General features: G+C 40.6%; 2 protein-coding genes across 4 annotated transcripts in view; one reads left to right on the top strand and one right to left on the bottom strand.

Moving 5' to 3' along the window:
• Nucleotides 1–16262, top strand: part of UBAC2 (UBA domain containing 2) — a 98953-nt gene that overhangs the window by 15173 nt on the left and 67518 nt on the right. The gene's annotated exons all lie outside the window — the stretch shown is intronic.
• On the bottom strand, nucleotides 14–8477 carry GPR18 (G protein-coupled receptor 18). 2 transcript variants are annotated; one of them, XM_031613724.2, is made up of 3 exons: nucleotides 5841–8477; nucleotides 3071–3201; nucleotides 14–2359 (listed from the first exon to the last, which is right to left on the bottom strand). In XM_031613724.2, exon 3 carries the CDS (start codon nucleotides 2313–2315, stop codon nucleotides 1353–1355), a length of 963 nt encoding a protein of 320 aa, XP_031469584.2. In that variant the 5' UTR covers nucleotides 2316–2359; nucleotides 3071–3201; nucleotides 5841–8477; the 3' UTR covers nucleotides 14–1352. The 2 variants fall into 2 exon arrangements, with proteins under 2 accessions (XP_031469584.2, XP_031469582.2); XM_031613722.2 differs by lacking the exon at nucleotides 3071–3201.

Genomic DNA, 16262 nt, shown 5'->3' with positions numbered 1-16262 from the left:
CCTTTCTGTTAGCACCAGATTCCATTGTCAGCACGACTGAGAAGTGGGTTAGAGTGCCCAAATTAGCACTTTATTTATTTTTGTTCTGTTCAATAAACCTGTAAAATGAAATCAGGTTGGTGCTGATTTCTTTCTTAAATACCAAATATAGCTTAACTCTAATTTGTTATCTTTATGTTCACTTTTAAATGCATATGCAGTTATATGCATTTCATTCTGGTATTTCATATATGTGTGTTTCAAAGGTTGAGCATATTATTTAATTTGTTTGCATTTGAAGTTCTTAAAGCTTTAAGGTATTTAGTGGTTGAGTTTTGTGTAACCTGTACTTGACATTTCTGCCATTTATAATAGGAGGTGTATCTGTTATGGTAGAACCATAGAGCTTGCAGAGCCTTTGTGGTTAAGAGACTTCAGCCTCATATAGATTTGAGTTTCCAGATGTCACATGCTCTGAGGTAGTAATAGAAGCACATGAGGCAAGAGTTAGATGCTGAGCACCATGCTAAGATTACAGAGCTTTACTTTTTTAGTGTATCTCTTGAAAGTAGCAAAAGGCTGACCTAATAACAAAGATAAAGCATGTTTTTATTGTTACAAGTATACATTCCTTGTGATGTTTGAGTATTCAAAAGGAGTCTAAAGCTTGAATAACACTGCAATGTTTTCGTGCTGGAACACAGCTGCTACACACACACAAGCTGCTAGAGTATCTAAACAAATTTAGCATTTTCATCTGTATAAAAAGATGTTTTGTGAAAGTGTAGAGTGTAATAAGTGTGCATATCACACAGTGAACTAATGAGCACTTCAGCTACTGATTTTTTTAATGACTTTTTATCTATGTCTGCATAAGCTGTTAGAAAGAAATCTGTGTCAAATAAATATTTTGGTGAAACATTTGTGCTTTCTCTTTAAGTCATACTGATGTATTCGTCAGGAGAAAATGAAGCTGATTTTAGAAAAGTGGGATATACAGTAGTTTAAGATTGTTAGGCTGTGCAATTATAAACAATAGATGATACCTTGCATCACAGTTTCTCAGTGTTAGTGCTTTATTAGACTGATTGTTATTTCTTGTCTGGTAATAGCTACAATTTGTTAAAGTGACAAAAGTGGTGGGCAGTTTAATACTGATACTAAGTTTGAGTTCACTTCAGATTTACAAAGGCTGTTGAGCAAACGTGCAGAGGTGCCATTATCATTGTACGTCTCGCATCGTTACAGTGCAACAAACATCTGTTGATTCTGGGCATAGAACATTTTCCAGTGTAGCCAAAATTCTGGAATTTGGAAGAATAATCACTTGTTTTCATTAGAGAATCCCTCTAATGTTTTTACTTTTTTTTTTTTTATATCATTTCACTGTTGATATTATTGAGTGATCTTACACTTGCAGTTCGAAAACTCTTCCTGCGCACACTTCGGAGGTAATTGCGATAAAGGATGACACTGATGACTCTAGCCTGAAATTGTTTAGAAACAATATAGTACAGTATAACATCCAAGCAAGTACTGAGGTTCATGAGAAAGGTGGTAAAGGCTGCCCATGGATTGTAACTTGTACCTTCGTTTAACATCATGAGGGCAAAGCAAATGTGGAAGGGTACAAAACACACAAGTACTTGAGCAATCAAAGTAACTATGATTCTTATGGATCTCTCCTTGGCCTTAGGCTTCAACTTGGAAGTCTTGCCATGGATAAAATTGTAAATAATGACTAGGTAGCACCCCATCATGATAAGCAAGGGAATCAAAAAGAAAAATATCAAGCGAGAAAAGTTCAACATATTTACTTCCTTTAAGTGGATGATATCGAGCATTTTCATGCAGGTGGTGAAATTGCAGGTTTTGTCTGGATCAGAACGTAGAAAGAGCAATGGGGAAGTTGTTGCAAGGGTCATTATCCAGATCCCTGTACAGGCCAGCAGAGCTTTTTTTGTATTTTTCAGTTCTTTGATATGTTTGGGCTGGACAATAGCCATAAATCTGTCTACACTTATGAAAGCAAGCAACCACAGAGCAATGGCTGGATAAAATACAGTGAAAGCACTGATAATCCGACAGAATATATCTCCAAAAGGCCATGTTTCTTTCCCATGGTAGATTATCCGAAAAGGCAAGAAAAGTATAAAGATTATGTCAAGTAATGCCACATTCATCATGTATATGGTTATAGTGGTTCTCTTCTTGGTAGTGCAGCTGAAAACCCATAGTGCCGTGGCATTCACTACCAGTCCTACTATGAATACAAAACTGTAGAAGACCAGTGATGAAATCCTGTATTCTTCAGGGTAGTGATTCTCAGGCATCATATCGTAATTGGTTTTAGGAATAGTTGTTGCACCCCATTGAAACCCTGAAAATAGAAGACAGAGGAAAATTATTCTTCAAGTAAAAACTTTCTCTAAAAAAACAAATGCAAATTTTTATAGAAAATTTAGGGGTTTTGTATTGTCTGGTGGAAAAAAAGAGTGCTACTTTTTAGTTGCTTTTTCTGACTGAATACATACTGTGCCATGAAGAAAGTACATGTGCTGTCAGACTTATGAGAAATAGTTTTGATAAGCTACATTAATTAAGTATAGAGTTACTTAAGAGAAATGAGAAAGTCAAGATTGCTCAACTATTTTTGAATGCATTCCAATAGCTGATAATTAGATAGAAATGGCTGTCATTGAAATAACAGAGCTATTTTCTAAAGAATATTTCTTCAGCTTGGTCCTGCTGAAAAAAATTGACTATTTATGTAAAGAAAGAAGTGAGCGTAACATGTTGTAACATTTGGATATGCTAAGTGAGGTATTTACATTGCATTTTAATGGTGTGGAAACTATGCAGATCTCAAAAGAATATGTGTGTGTATGCTGTTGCTCATGGAAGACATTAAAAATCTATCTTAATAGCTCTGTGGGTTGAATAAAGTCTTTATTACCAGAGCTTCAGAATGAACCATCCAGTGTTCCTTCTTTCAGCTGGGAGTCTGAAATCTCAAATTTCATTGTGCAGACTCAACTGATAAGATTGTCCCCGTCTTATTCTGGAGCCACTTGAGGAAGGCAGGTGTTACCTGATACTTGCAGGGGTGTTTTTGTGAGTCCACCCTTCCCCCACTTTCCTGGCTCTCTGTTTTATTACACTGTGACTTCGCATGGGGGAGCTTCTCTGGTTTGGCCTTTTACCCAGCCCTGTGGCAACTTTCTGAAGAGGAGGAGGAAAGAGTGAGTTGGTTGGTTGACTGATCTTCCAATTTGTGACAAGCATCTGAATAACTCCAGCAGCGTAATTTCATAGAATCACAGAATGGTGTGGATTGAAGGGACCTCAAAGCCCATCCAGCCCCAACCCTCCTGTCATGAGCAGGGCTGCCCCCCACCAGCTCAGCTGCCCAGGACCCATCCAACCTGGCCTTGAGCACCTCCAGGGATGGGGCACCACAGCTTCTCTGGGCAGCTGTGCCAGCGCTTAAGTGCCGTTTGAGTAAAGAATTTCCTCCCAGCATCTAACCTGAATCTCCACACTTTTAGTTTAAAGCCATTTCCCTTTGTCCTGAGGCAGCAGAACTTTCTCAAGAGAAGAGGGATGCAGAGTTCCTGTGTGCTTATCTCCCAGAGAGATAATGGAGAATGCATTGAAATAAAAATTCTTTAGTAAAGCTCCACTATTTTATGCCTTTGTTGTGATGCTTACCAGGCACTTTATACATGGTATAGAATCTTCCCTACTGGATTGAAACAGTGTCTATTTTGGGTAGATGGCATATGTGTGACAGAAAATATTGTAGCACATGCTTGTATCTGAAGTAATATTTAATGTACTGTCCCAGTTTTATTATTGTTACATAAATTTGTCCACGTATTGCTAGAAAAAAATCCAACACATTTAAATAAGTTCTTTTTGCATTGTTGGAAATGATTCAGAAACTTTATTTCAAAACAGTTTTTCAACAAAGCTGAACACTCATGCTAATGTTCAATGTTAGAAATATTCTTAAAATTGTGGATTTAAATTCCTCATAAGCTTTAATTAAAAAAAAAAAATCCTATTTTTTCCCTTGTATTTTCTGTTGCTGATGGTTGTTTATGACATAGTACATTACTACCTATATTCAGATCCTGACCAGTCTGTAAACTGAATACTAACATATAAGACAGGTAGAAGAATTCAGTTTTTATAGATGAATGTTAATAAGGGACATGAGTTTTGGTTTTGCTCTCCCCTTTGGACTTGCAGTAACTGTAGTCATTTCCAGTCAGGTCTTGTTTCTATAATAACTAGCATGTTGATGTTGATGGGAAGAGAGGAAGCTGAATCTGGTTTGAGTTTGTAACAGGAAAACTGGGGCTGCATGGCTTATTTGCAGATTATTTCTAAGTGATAGCAGTTATTTCAGAGAATGGATGTACTTTAACAGAAAGTGGTTTTTTTCTTTAAATTTAGTTTACTTGTTGAAGTCAGTATTGCCAAATGTTATGTATTTATTGTAAATATACTTTTTAAGAATCCAAAATTTGACATTTATATAGTTAAGAATTAATTATGTTTGGGGGATGTTTATGTTTATACACAAGTACAATGATTCAGTTGTTTTTCTTTTTTTTTTTCCTCCCATCAGTACTTGTCTACCTGGATTTCAGGTTTACATCCCACAGATCAGTCCAAGTAGGTCTTCATGTATCTCTGGTTGGACAGTTTTGCTTGGGTTGCTATCTTTCATAATGGGAGCATTTCATTTTTTCTGTTTATAAAAGCGCTTAAAATCGTGGAATCATTTGAGTTGAAAAGGACCCTTAAAGGTCATCTAGTCCAACTCCCCTGCAACGAACAGGGTCATCCACAGCTGGATTAGGTTGCTCAGAGCCCCATCCGTGAATGTCCCCAAGGATGGGGCATCTACCACCTCTCTGGGCAGCCTGTTCCACTGCCTCACCACCCTCATTGTAAAAAACTCCTTCCTTGTACCCAATCTAAATCTCTCCTCTTTTAGTCTGAAACTATTTCCTTTGTACTATTATAGCAGACCCTGCTAAAGAGTCTGTCCCTTTCTTTCTTATCACCCTCCTTTGCTGGACAGCCACTCTCAAGTCCCCATGGAGCCTTCTCTTCTCTGGGCGGAACACTTTCTGAATAGCTCCTAGAATTACTGGTTTCCAGCTGTCTGTGCTGATCTTGAATTACTGACCTGACATCAGTCCATATGTTATGTCAACATGTTTTATATTTTAATGATGGCTGAGGTTCTTAGTAACTAACAAGAGTTGTAAAGTCTATCTAGATGCCCTGGGCAAGAACAGAAACTTTCAGGGCAAAACTAGAATTAATTATTTTCCTTTAGAGTTTTACTATGAGTAAATCCCATTCTAAGGATTTTCTGTGTATCTCTTCCCAAACCCTCAACTCTCCTCCTGCTTTTTTTGTCTCTTTCTATCCCTTACATTTCCTCACATTTCATCAAGGAGGACATATCCTTCAGTGGATCATAGAGAGACTAAGCAACAAGATAGTTTTGTGTTTTTCATTTAATGAAAATGAGTAATGTTTTCTTTATGATAACATCCTGTTTTAGTTATTACATATTTTTAAATTCATTGTAAAAAAAACCCGAACAACAATGATTGTGAGACTGTTATTTATACAAACACATTCATTTTGCTTTGAACGTTACTTAGAGAATGCTGCTTATGGTTTGAAGGCATTAAGCACACTAAAGAATTACATTTCAGTTCATTAGTCCCAGAATATACACCTGCGTTCAGCTTCTGAAGAAAGAAGTAAGTCTTAACACTACGCATATATATCCAAGTTACTTTACTGATGCGAAGTAATGGTCTGTAACTTACGTTTTGTGCAGTACAAAGTGTCAGCTGCCATGCTTGCTTCATAGTCCCTTGTCTGTAGAAGCTTTAGACTTCCTCTTTTCTGCTCAGCCTCACTATGCTATAAAATAGCTCTTCACAGCAGGAAGCAGTGACGCAATCTAGCTAGTTTTGAGCTTGCTATTGGTCATACTTAAAAGTGTCTTGTTAGTATTTCATATGCATACAAGTTATCTTGCAGAATCTGTGACCTCGTAGTTCTCACATTTTTATATAACATTTCCAGTGTGGCCAAGCTGGGCAATTGTACTAAATATCATTTTAAAATACTTTTTGAATTGTTTATGATAAAGGCCAGGCTGGATGGGGCTGTGAGCAACCTGGTCTAGAGGGAGGAGTCCCTGCCTATAGCAGGGGATTGGAACGACATGATCTTAAAGGTCCCTTCCAACCCAAACCATTCTTTGATTCTATTGTAAAGAAGCCTTCTTTGGGTTGATATTTTACTCAAGGGTAAGGGCAAAAAATACACACCTTGGTTGTGGAAAGTTTCTAATAAGCACAATGCTAAAATATTCTCTTTAGACTGCAGTCATTTTCATGGAAATCCCCGTTTTATTTAAATTGGCTGGGGTAGTATTCAGCCTGAAAGTGAGAGGAGCTCACTGTGTTTTAAGTGAGAAGTTTGATTCACTGGAAGACTTTGCTTGGTTTCTATCTGCACTGACCATAATTTAGTAACACCGTGGCAGTGCCTTGCAGTCTGAAAAATAATGACTCTCCTATTTAACAGCTTTGCAGAAAAAGGCTTTGTAAAGAATGTTTAGCCATTATTGAAATGGAATAAAATCTATCAACTGTGTCCCAACAGACACCTGTGATGGGATGGGAATATCCTCAGTAGCTAATTGCTAAGGGAGACAGTCAACAAATCAGTTGAAATCAGAACTTTAAAAGAGCCATTTGGAGAAGGAGATATTCCAGGTTCTCTGCAGCGTGGTCATCAGTGGCAGTTCTCAGGCTGTCATTAGGATGTTGAAGAAGGCCACAAAGAGCTTGTTACCTCTGTTTGCCTCCATTTTTTTCCTCTGCCAGTGAACTGATAAGTGATACGTGTTGAGGAAGGGAACAGTAGTATTTTGATCTCCTCCTGACGTGCAGTCAAGAATTTGCCAGGATTGCACGTGGTTCCAGAAGCAACAAAGTCTTATAGCCCAGACATAGCCAGAATCAGGTTTGTTTGTAGGATCACCCTTTTTCACTGACTGTAAGAGTAATGTCAGCAGGTGATCCCCACCTAGCACTGAAAATAACTTCTGTGAAGAATATGCTCTGCCCTGGAGTCATGTAATCTGTCTCGGTTCAATGGGCTTATGGTAGTGCATAGATATTTGCACACATCAGTGACAGATGACCTAACCACAAGGTGGGGTTTGGTATAGTTTCCAGTATGTAGATAGGTGCTATCTTTAAACATTTGGACTTCTCTTTTCAGATGAGCTGATACTTAATTTTTGTAATCATTTCAAAGATCTCTCAGGTGCAACGAGCTATAAATCCTGCCCACTCCATCCCATAGAAATATCAATAGTTAAGCACTGCTTAATATTTTTGGGTTAAAGACTATTTTAAAAAGACGTGTTTTACAAAAGAACAGGTGAAGGACTAAACAATGTTGAAAACTAAGTGGCTTTATCCTTAGCATAACAACTCTGGAACATGGTCCAGAAGGATGAGTCGCTCATGCTGTTCTCAAGTTTAGTGAAAGGTCACTGAAGTCCAGTGACACAGATATTGTTGAAAGGTTTAAAAAAAGAGTGTGCAGCTCCTGAAAAAGAATACCTGGGCTTTTCAGCTCTTGTGGACAGGAGTGTTTTATTCTTTGGTAACAAATCTACAAAACTCCTGAGGCACCTTCAACTTAAGCTGTGCTATGGGCGTACTTGTATAAGCAAATGGAGAGGCACTGTTCCCCAGAGCTAAAGAGAGAGCACAAAATTAATTCTGGGTGCATGCTGGGTGTGAACACTTGCACTGGCTGTGGTTTGAGGGAGGTAGCTGGTCTCTCTGCTGTGCTGCATTCCCCTGGTGCTGCAGCTTCTGTTGTAGGAAGCACCTGCTGTTCTTTCTGTTTGCCTCTTATTCTGTACTGTTTTGTCAGCTAGAGATGAGTGTCTCACAGTGGTTTTCCTCGGAAGGGAGTGTTTACTGAAATGAATGCTCAGTTCCATCCAGGGCTGTTTTTTTTTGTTTTGTTTTGTTCTGATGTTCAGGGAGAATGCTAGCTTCTGTTAAAGCCACCTTTGAATAGTTCAAAGCTAAGCCAACGTGCCTCATGTCTGAGCGTAAAGCACAGTGCATGTGTGGTCTGCTGCCCTGACTTCACTAGCAGCTGGTAAGCCTTAAAAGAAGTCAGTCTGATCACTCGCAACGATGTCAAAGTGCATCACTGAGGGGACTGTCTTTATGCTGTTGTTCTTGCAGGAGACAGGTAGTGCTTGGTTTTCTTTCTCGGTGGTTTACTTATAATACAGCAGAGTGCATTTTGCCTGTCTGCTTACCACATCATGTAAGCTGAAGTTCTGCACTGAAGGGGCAGAATAATTACCCTCTTCCTTGGCTTGAGCTTGTGTTTTCCATTTCTTTCTAAACTTGGCATCGTTTGGACTGGTTGGAAAGAATGAACTGAAGCTTCTTGCACAGCCAGTGGTACAGGAAGCAGCTGTCCCCATGAGCCAGCCTGTTCACTTACCAGCCTGCTGTTGTGGGTGAGTTCACAAATGCAATTTTGGGTTACAGTTCTCAATCATGATGAAATTGTGCCTCGCTTTTTATACCCATATTGTGTTGTACCATGGTGAAGGCCATGAATAATAGACCACCAATTAAAAGTTGTGGTGGCAATAAATGCATAAATTCCTTGCAGGTTTTTTTCCGGCTTTGGCGTATGTTACTCAGAGGCTGGGTTCTGGTATAGCTTCTCTTGTGCAACAACATTGAGTAATTATAAATGCTGTGTGCAGCAGAGCTGCTGGGATGGGAAACAGAGCAACTGAAGGGGGCTGCAGCCTAGCTAGCCATACCTGGCACGTTCTGCTTGCTGTCGTGTATTGCCTTTCATTCTGGGGTTAGCTAAAATTTGGTATAGTTTGAGAGTGGAGTTCCTGGTTTTCCCTTAAAAAAAAAATCAGTAAATCAGTAGTGAAATTGCTATTCTATATTTCTCTTAAGGTTTTGTTTGTTTGTTTCTGTGCAGCCAGGGCACATCCCATGTGACTAAATACCCTAAAAGTAAGCAGTGCATCAGACTGACAGTTCCTCTGCTCAGCAACATTAGCCTTTGAAAGAAGCAGTATTGCAAAGATTTGTTGAGATGTATTGAAATTTGCAACTCTGAGATGTCTAGTAGTGGACTAGAGATAGCAGTTTGTTACACTGCAGCAGTCTCACCATCTGTGTAGTTGCAAATGGTTGATAGCTCATCCCTGGAGACTTTCAGGGTGAGGCTGAATCAGGTCCTGGGCTACGTATCTATGTGGATGTCTCTGTTCATTGCAGGGAAATTGGACTAGATGACCTTTAAAGGTCCCTTCCAGCTCTAAGGATTCTATATTACCCCATGCCAAATACCAAAACAGAATCTCAGAATGTCCTGGGTTGGAAGAGACCTCAAGGATCATGAATCTCCAACCCCACTGCCATGTGCAGGGCCACCAATCTCCCCATTTAATACTAGCCCAGGCTGCTCGGGTCCCTATCCAACTGACCTTGAACACCTCCAGGGACGGGGCATCCACAACCTCTCTGGCCAGCCTGTTCCTCAGGCCTCAGAGCCTCACTGCTCTCATAGTAAAGAACTTCCCTCTGACATCCAACCCAAATCTCCCCCCCTTCAACTTAAAACCATTTCCCCTTGTCCTGCTGTTATCCACCCTTTCAAAGAGTTGATTCCCCTCCTGTTCGTAGGCTCTCTTTAGGTACTGAAGGCTGCAATGAGGTCACCCTGCAGCCTTCTTTTCTCCAGGCTGAACAAGCCCAGCTCCCTCAGCCTGTCTTCACAGGGGAGGTGCTCCAGTCCCCTGATCATCTTCGCGGCCCTCCTCTGGACCCTCTCCAACAGCTCCCTGTCTTTCTTGTACTGGGGGCTGCAGATATGGACGCAGTACTGCAGATGGAGCCTCAAAACAGCAGAATAGAGAGGGACAATCTCCTCCCTGTCCCTGCTGGCCGCCCCTCTTCTGATGGAGACAAAACACCTCCATGCTTGTGGATGAAATCTATATTGCCTATGGCAGATTTCTTAAAATATTGTGTCTGTTTTCTGCTCTCCACCTTTGTTCTGTTACATTGAGAAACACCTTTTCTTTTACCAGAAGTACAGATTTCCCATCACAAAGATTCTGTAATTATTTAAAATCAGTATGAATATTAAGCTTTAAAAAAAAAAAATGATTGAAATTGTCAGGGCTATGATATGCAATGAGGTAGTTTCTCCTGTGAGGAACTGTCCAGGTGACTTTTTTCAAATATTCCTTCTGGACTGATTATGCAGCGTGTGATATTTTTACTGTTGAACAGCTCAGGTGTGTAGGAGTAGTGTTTTGAAACTCAGTGTGCCTCCCAGGCATGCAGTTAGTGTTTCAAAAGAAATTTTTTTATTGAGAGCTGTTATATTCAAGATGTTCGATGAAGTCTGGTGCAGAAGGTAGGGAAAATCATTTTGACTCCTCCAGAGCTCAGGAGCTTGGACAACCTCTGCTTAGTTACCAGCCGGAGGATATATAACTATAAATTAAATCATTAAAAAGTGCTCCATGTGCTTTAGCACATCAGTGAAGTGCCAGAAATCAGAGTGAGCTGCAGAATTAGAAAAAGCAATGTCCTTTAAGTTCAAGGACACCTTTCTCTGTGTGGCATTTCTGTGCTTGGTGCCCAGCCCTGGCAGGTAGCTCGCTGTCATGAAGTGACAGTCTTCTGTCACTCCTGTGCTATTCTGCCCGTGCCACCTGTCTCTGGCACAGATTAATGAATACAGAGATGTGTTGAGGTTGTGAAGCTTGGTTTGCTGCAGTCGGTGAGGGTGAGCTGATATGAAAAGAAGTATTCAAGAGAGGAGGGGTTGTTGCTAACCATATGGACAGGCCAAAGCAGCTCAGGTCCTGCCATGGAGCAGCGGGTCTCCATGGAGCAGGGTTGCTTGGTGTGTCCTCAGCACTGTTCTTGGGAAGGAGAGGAGGATAAGGTGAGCGCAAGTGTGCTCAGGGCATGGAACAGGCACCTGGGCGCTGGGATGGGTCCAGCTGATGCTGAGAGCTGGCAAAGCAAGACAGCAGAGTTGGCTGCTGGCAAATGGTTTCAGAGAAGTCACTGTCTTTGCACCTGACATGCAGACATGCCATCCTGTCTATCCCTTTTTGCTGTTAATGCTATTTGAAAAGTACCAATGGAGGTGTGCTACTCAAACATGATGAAGGCTGATTATTTGCATGCCATTCTTTTTTGCACTTTGAAATGAACTTATGCTTTAGGCAAGAAATAAAGGTTCTTATCTTTTCCATCACATCCTAAGTCTGTATCTGCCCTGTTAGTGAGCTCTGTTCTTTCTTACCAAATATTCATTTACAGATCTGAGAGAGAGAGAGAGAGAGGAGGTGAAACTCTTGAGGCTTATTGCAGCAAGGAGCCTAGCAGAATAAGACAGGACATGGATTTTAAGTTCAGTAGTGTAAGCAATGAGTTTCTTTGTGAAAGCATTGTGTTAGTAAAGATGGCAATAAGAAAAGAAAGGCAGGTAAAGCTAAGCTTGTGTAACTATCCTTTTCTGAACACATTCACATTTTCATTTTTGTCCCAGAACATGTAGTATATTGTTAAACAGAAGATCCTGAGTGTGTCCAGTTCTGAGCCCCAGAGTACAAGAGAGACTTGGGCATAATTGCAGGGAGCCCCAAAGAGGGCTCCCAAAGCAACCAGGGGACTGGAATATCTATTAAACAGGCTGTGAGAGCTGGAACTGCCCAACCTGGAGGAGAGAAGGCTCAGGGAGATCTCACTGATGTCTATAAACACCTAGAGGGGGATTGCACAAAGAACAGAGACAGTCTCTGTTCAGAGGTGCCCTATGCCAAGACAGGAGGCCGTGGGCACAGACTGTATCCCAGGAGGCTCCCTCTGAACACCAGGAGCAGTGCTGTGCTGTGCGGGTGCCGGAGCACTGGCACAGGCTGCCCAGAGGCTGTGGGGTCTCCTCCCTGCAGCTCTCCAGAAGCCGCCTGGCCGTGGGCCTGGGCACCCTGCTCTGGGTGGTGCTGCTGGAGCAGATGGGTCCAGAGCTCTCTGCCAGCCATCGTGTGAGTCTGTGGTTTTCACTTGCCTATAATTGAGCTCTGAACTGTGTGGTGGTAGGGCTCAATCAACACTGCAGCAGAAACTGGAGGAAATGTAAGGCTCTGCTTTGATTTAGATGCAGTGAAGGAAGGAAGGAAGGGCAGTAAAGGTGAAGAGATGTGGGACAACTCTCTGTTCCTTCTTCTTTCTAATTAGACATCATCTGTAGGTAATCAAGAAATATATGAGTTGCGTATAGTGCTTGGTTTTATCTAATGTTGTATTTTATTTCCAAGATGATGGTGTCACAATTAACTTGACTTTTTCATACAGTACCTTCTGATAGTGGTGTTGAATGTGGCTTCACTGTACTGCCTTGCAGCTCATGGCTTGGTGCTTATATTGCCAGGTGCTAATATATTTGACAGTTGGAAACAGGGGTTAGCATCCAATAAGAGACGGTGTGAAATGCATTTTGACATACAGTGTGGTGATGGTTAATTACTGTGTCAATGCTGCCATCTATGGATCTTAAGCTAGCGTAGCAACAGATCTTTGGCACAGCAGAAAACAGGTATAACTAGAGCATTCCTTTATGCACCTCCTCTACTTAGCCAATTATGCAGGAAGAACCAATTATAAAGACTGAAGACCATTTGGACCCTCCTGGGGAAGTAAGCTACCTCATTATTTTTAAGCTTAGAATTTGCAGTTGTGGAATTGCAAATTCTTTTACTATACAAAGTGTTGTATTTCTCATCCTGCAACGTCACCTTCTTGCATTTTGTTTTTGAACAATAAGATACAGTCCTGAGAATGAATTGTATGTGAATACATCCTTACTTAGAGTCTGATTTTACCCTGTAAAAGTGGAGAACTAGAAGATACTTTGAGGAAGGGAAAAAGAAAGGGAAACAGTGTTTGTCATTCTTCTGGAGTTATTATATAACGTAAGGATAAAGATTAATAAATTAAACATCCTTGAGCTTTTAAAGCCAACCACCCCCAGGTTTTATTTTATTTTGTTTGTCTGATAACTCTCTATCAAAATTAGATATGGTAACAACTTTGTTACTGCAGCACATTGCTTTTCTGGAAGGCTGAGTGTTTGCACTGTAAACATTTAAATCATTTCATGAAAAAGAATGATGCTTTCTTTCTTACTAATGGAAATAGGAGACCTCCTTTTTAGCTTAGTAGTTGATTCTTAAAAGTTATTTTCAGTCTACCTGGGGATGATTAGTTCTAAGAAAATTGACTTTTCTTTCTTTCCTTACTGTCAGCACGGTGTTTGGTTATTTTTTTCACCCCATCTCTTCCTCTTTCGGGAAGCAGCAGCACCTTGTTTGTTCCTGATGTTCAACCCCAGTAAAGGAAGACAGGAAAGTGGAAATCCCTTTGGAATTCAGAAGGAAATCCTGTAGCTAATTGTAGATGTCTGTGTCAAACAATTCTGAACAAATGATAATTTTGGCTATTGTTTGTAACTTGGCTTACTGATGGTAGTGCCTCATGTTACTTTGAAAACAGTCTTGTAGTAGTCATTATGTTCCAAAAAATGCCAGTTGTCTGATATTGGTACAAGTTCTGCTATGAGCCTGGGTTGCTACAATGTTTTTATATTAATGATCTGGTATCCTTTTGTAAAGCAGGTGAAATATCCCTCACCATTCCAAAATGAACTGCCTTCATTCAGATGATGATCTGTGACTCTTCCTTCCCGCTCCTCAGACCTGGAGGGCAATTATTTGATTGGGGTATCTAATTATTTGATTGTGGTAGGGGGAAGAAGGAAAGAAAGGATGGGTAATTCTTCAAAGCAGTTGGAGATGTTATTGGTATTAGGGAATACTGTGTTACAAAGACAGGGAGCTGGGCTTATTCAGCTTGGAGAAAAGAAGTCTGCAGGGTGACCTCATTGCAGCCTTTCAGTACCTAAAGGGAGCCTACAAACAGGAGGGGAATCCAAACCCTCTTTGAAAGGATAGATAACTGCAGGACAAAGGAAAATGGTTTTAAGTTGAGGGTGGGGAGATTTAGGTTGGATGTTAGGGGGAAGTTCTTTACTATGAGAGTGGTGAGGTGCTGGAACAGGCTGCTCAGAGAGGTTGTGGATGCTCCATCCCTGAAGGTGTTCAAGGCCAGGTTGGACGGGCTCTGAGCAACCTGATCTAGTATTAAATGTGGAGGCTGGTGGCCCTGCCTGTGGTGGGGGATTGGAGATTCATGATCCTTGAGGTCCCTTCCAACCCGGGCCATTCTGTGATTCTGTGTTATATGTTTTTGTAATAATAAAGTACATATGATTGCTGTCTTAGGGCAGAGAGGGTGATTGAGTAACTTCACGAAGGAGGTCTTGTATGGGTGGGTTTTTTAAAAGAACTCCTCTTGATATGCCAAATAAATTGATTCACTAAGTTCAGTGGTTTTCTGATAAGGTACAGTTGTATGATTGAGTCTTTAATAAACAAATAGGCATGAGGAAAGACAGTGCATATAGGTGTAGTAAGAAAACTACTATGGTTGCTCCACTGAAGTATTAAGAAATTAGAATGTGTCTTCTCAGAATTAAAGGACTTTGCAGACCCTATGTGCAAAGAACAAGAATTTTCGGTGTGACTTTATTTTAAAATTTCTTCCTTGCTCTTATTTTATGCTTACTAAATGTACTAGTTGTGTATAGTCATCACTTTTGCTTCAGACACCTGGGTCTGTAGTTGGAAAAAAAAAAAGAAAAAAAAGGATTGTTTGGTGGTCTTAATGGGGAAGTATTTTTGCGAAGAAATCACTTCTTTGCCACAGCTTTTCTATTTTGTTTCTGTTTTGTCATGAACAAGCTAAATAGTTTCCTGCCAACAACTTGGGCCTTAGAATATCCAAAGTTGTCTTTGTAAAAAGAAAACATGAGCTAAAGCCGGGGACCAAAATAAAGTATGAAATGTCTTAACAAAAACAAAACAAAACAAAACCACCAGACAAACCTGACAAGAACAGTAAAACCACCCCAAAAATTCGGGAAACACTAATTTTCAAGTACTGTGGAACTAGCAAACTGTGTGAGCAAGATGAGCATTAAGGACTACTAAAGAGGTTTGAAAAAATGTTATGGTATAATCAGTACATTGTAACAGATCATGTGATAAGTTATGTGAGAAGAAATTTGATTTCCTTTTTGACCTATGAGTTTTTGAAAAGTCTCACCCAAGAAATAGTGAATTACTGTGGAAGGGTATCAAGGAGTAGCCAGTTGCTGTACTGTTCTATAGAACTGCACTCAAAATCTTGGAACGGAGGACATATGCATCATGTCTCAATAGTTGGCTCCAACATATTGCTACCATGAGAATGTGCCGTAATAAATGATACAAAAACATCTGTGCTTATCAGCATGGTCATCATGAATTGCTGTCCTTTGTGGCTCCGCTCTACCCAAGCTTTACGGAATCTGATGAAAGATCATTGTTTAGTGCTGAAATCATTGGGGAGTTGGGAGTTCAGGCCCTCTTCAGCTCATCGTGTAGCTGGGTGTTCCCTTGCCTTGCTTGAGTGTGGACTAGGTGATGTGCTGGCTGCATGGAATCGGGAGAGTGCAGAGAACTGGTGTGTCTGTGCTGGAACACGAGGCCTGGTAGCTGAATCCAGGATCAGGTGTCAGAAGCCAAAAGGGAAGTCCGAAGTTTCTTTATTTGTGGTGCCCACCCCTCCTTGCCTAGCTCACACAGCTGTTAAACTTATCTGTGCAAATAGTTCTAGAGGTTGATGCAACCCTGTGCCTCTCTCTGCCCTTCTATTATGGTAGAAACACAAAAAACAGGTGAACATGAGGGAGAATCATTGAGTCGCTCTCCCAGCTCTATTCAAACTATATGAGAGTGTTGTCCAAAACAACGTATGGTCCAAAGTTATGTACAAAATGTGTATGTTCAATACAGAGAAAAAGCAATCCCCATTACAAGTTGGAACATTGCTAATAAAAGGTTACACTCTTAAGGCTATATGCTTCTCAAGGACCTCTTGAAGTAGCTGTCTTAAATGAAGAAAAGTTGCCCACTCTTTTTGGTTCAGTAGAGTGGCTCATGAGGGGTGGCTTACCAAAATAAGTGTCATGGTCTTGAGCAA

This window comes from Phasianus colchicus, chromosome 1, assembly GCF_987193195.1.
Source record: "Phasianus colchicus chromosome 1, bPhaCol1.hap1.1, whole genome shotgun sequence".
NCBI classification, from domain to species: domain Eukaryota; kingdom Metazoa; phylum Chordata; class Aves; order Galliformes; family Phasianidae; genus Phasianus; species Phasianus colchicus.
Note: the sequence above shows the minus strand (reverse complement) of the source record. Positions and strands in the feature narration are given on the sequence as shown.

Bases quoted from the DNA above. Each gene is read 5' to 3' on its own strand.
- GPR18 (XM_031613722.2), bottom strand. From the start codon at position 5,871: ATGGCAGCTGACACTTTGTACTGCACAAAAC. The intron at 2,360-5,840 runs GTAAGTTACAGA...TTCTATTTTCAG, and splicing joins CACTTTGTACTGCACAAAAC to GGTTTCAATGGGGTGCAACA.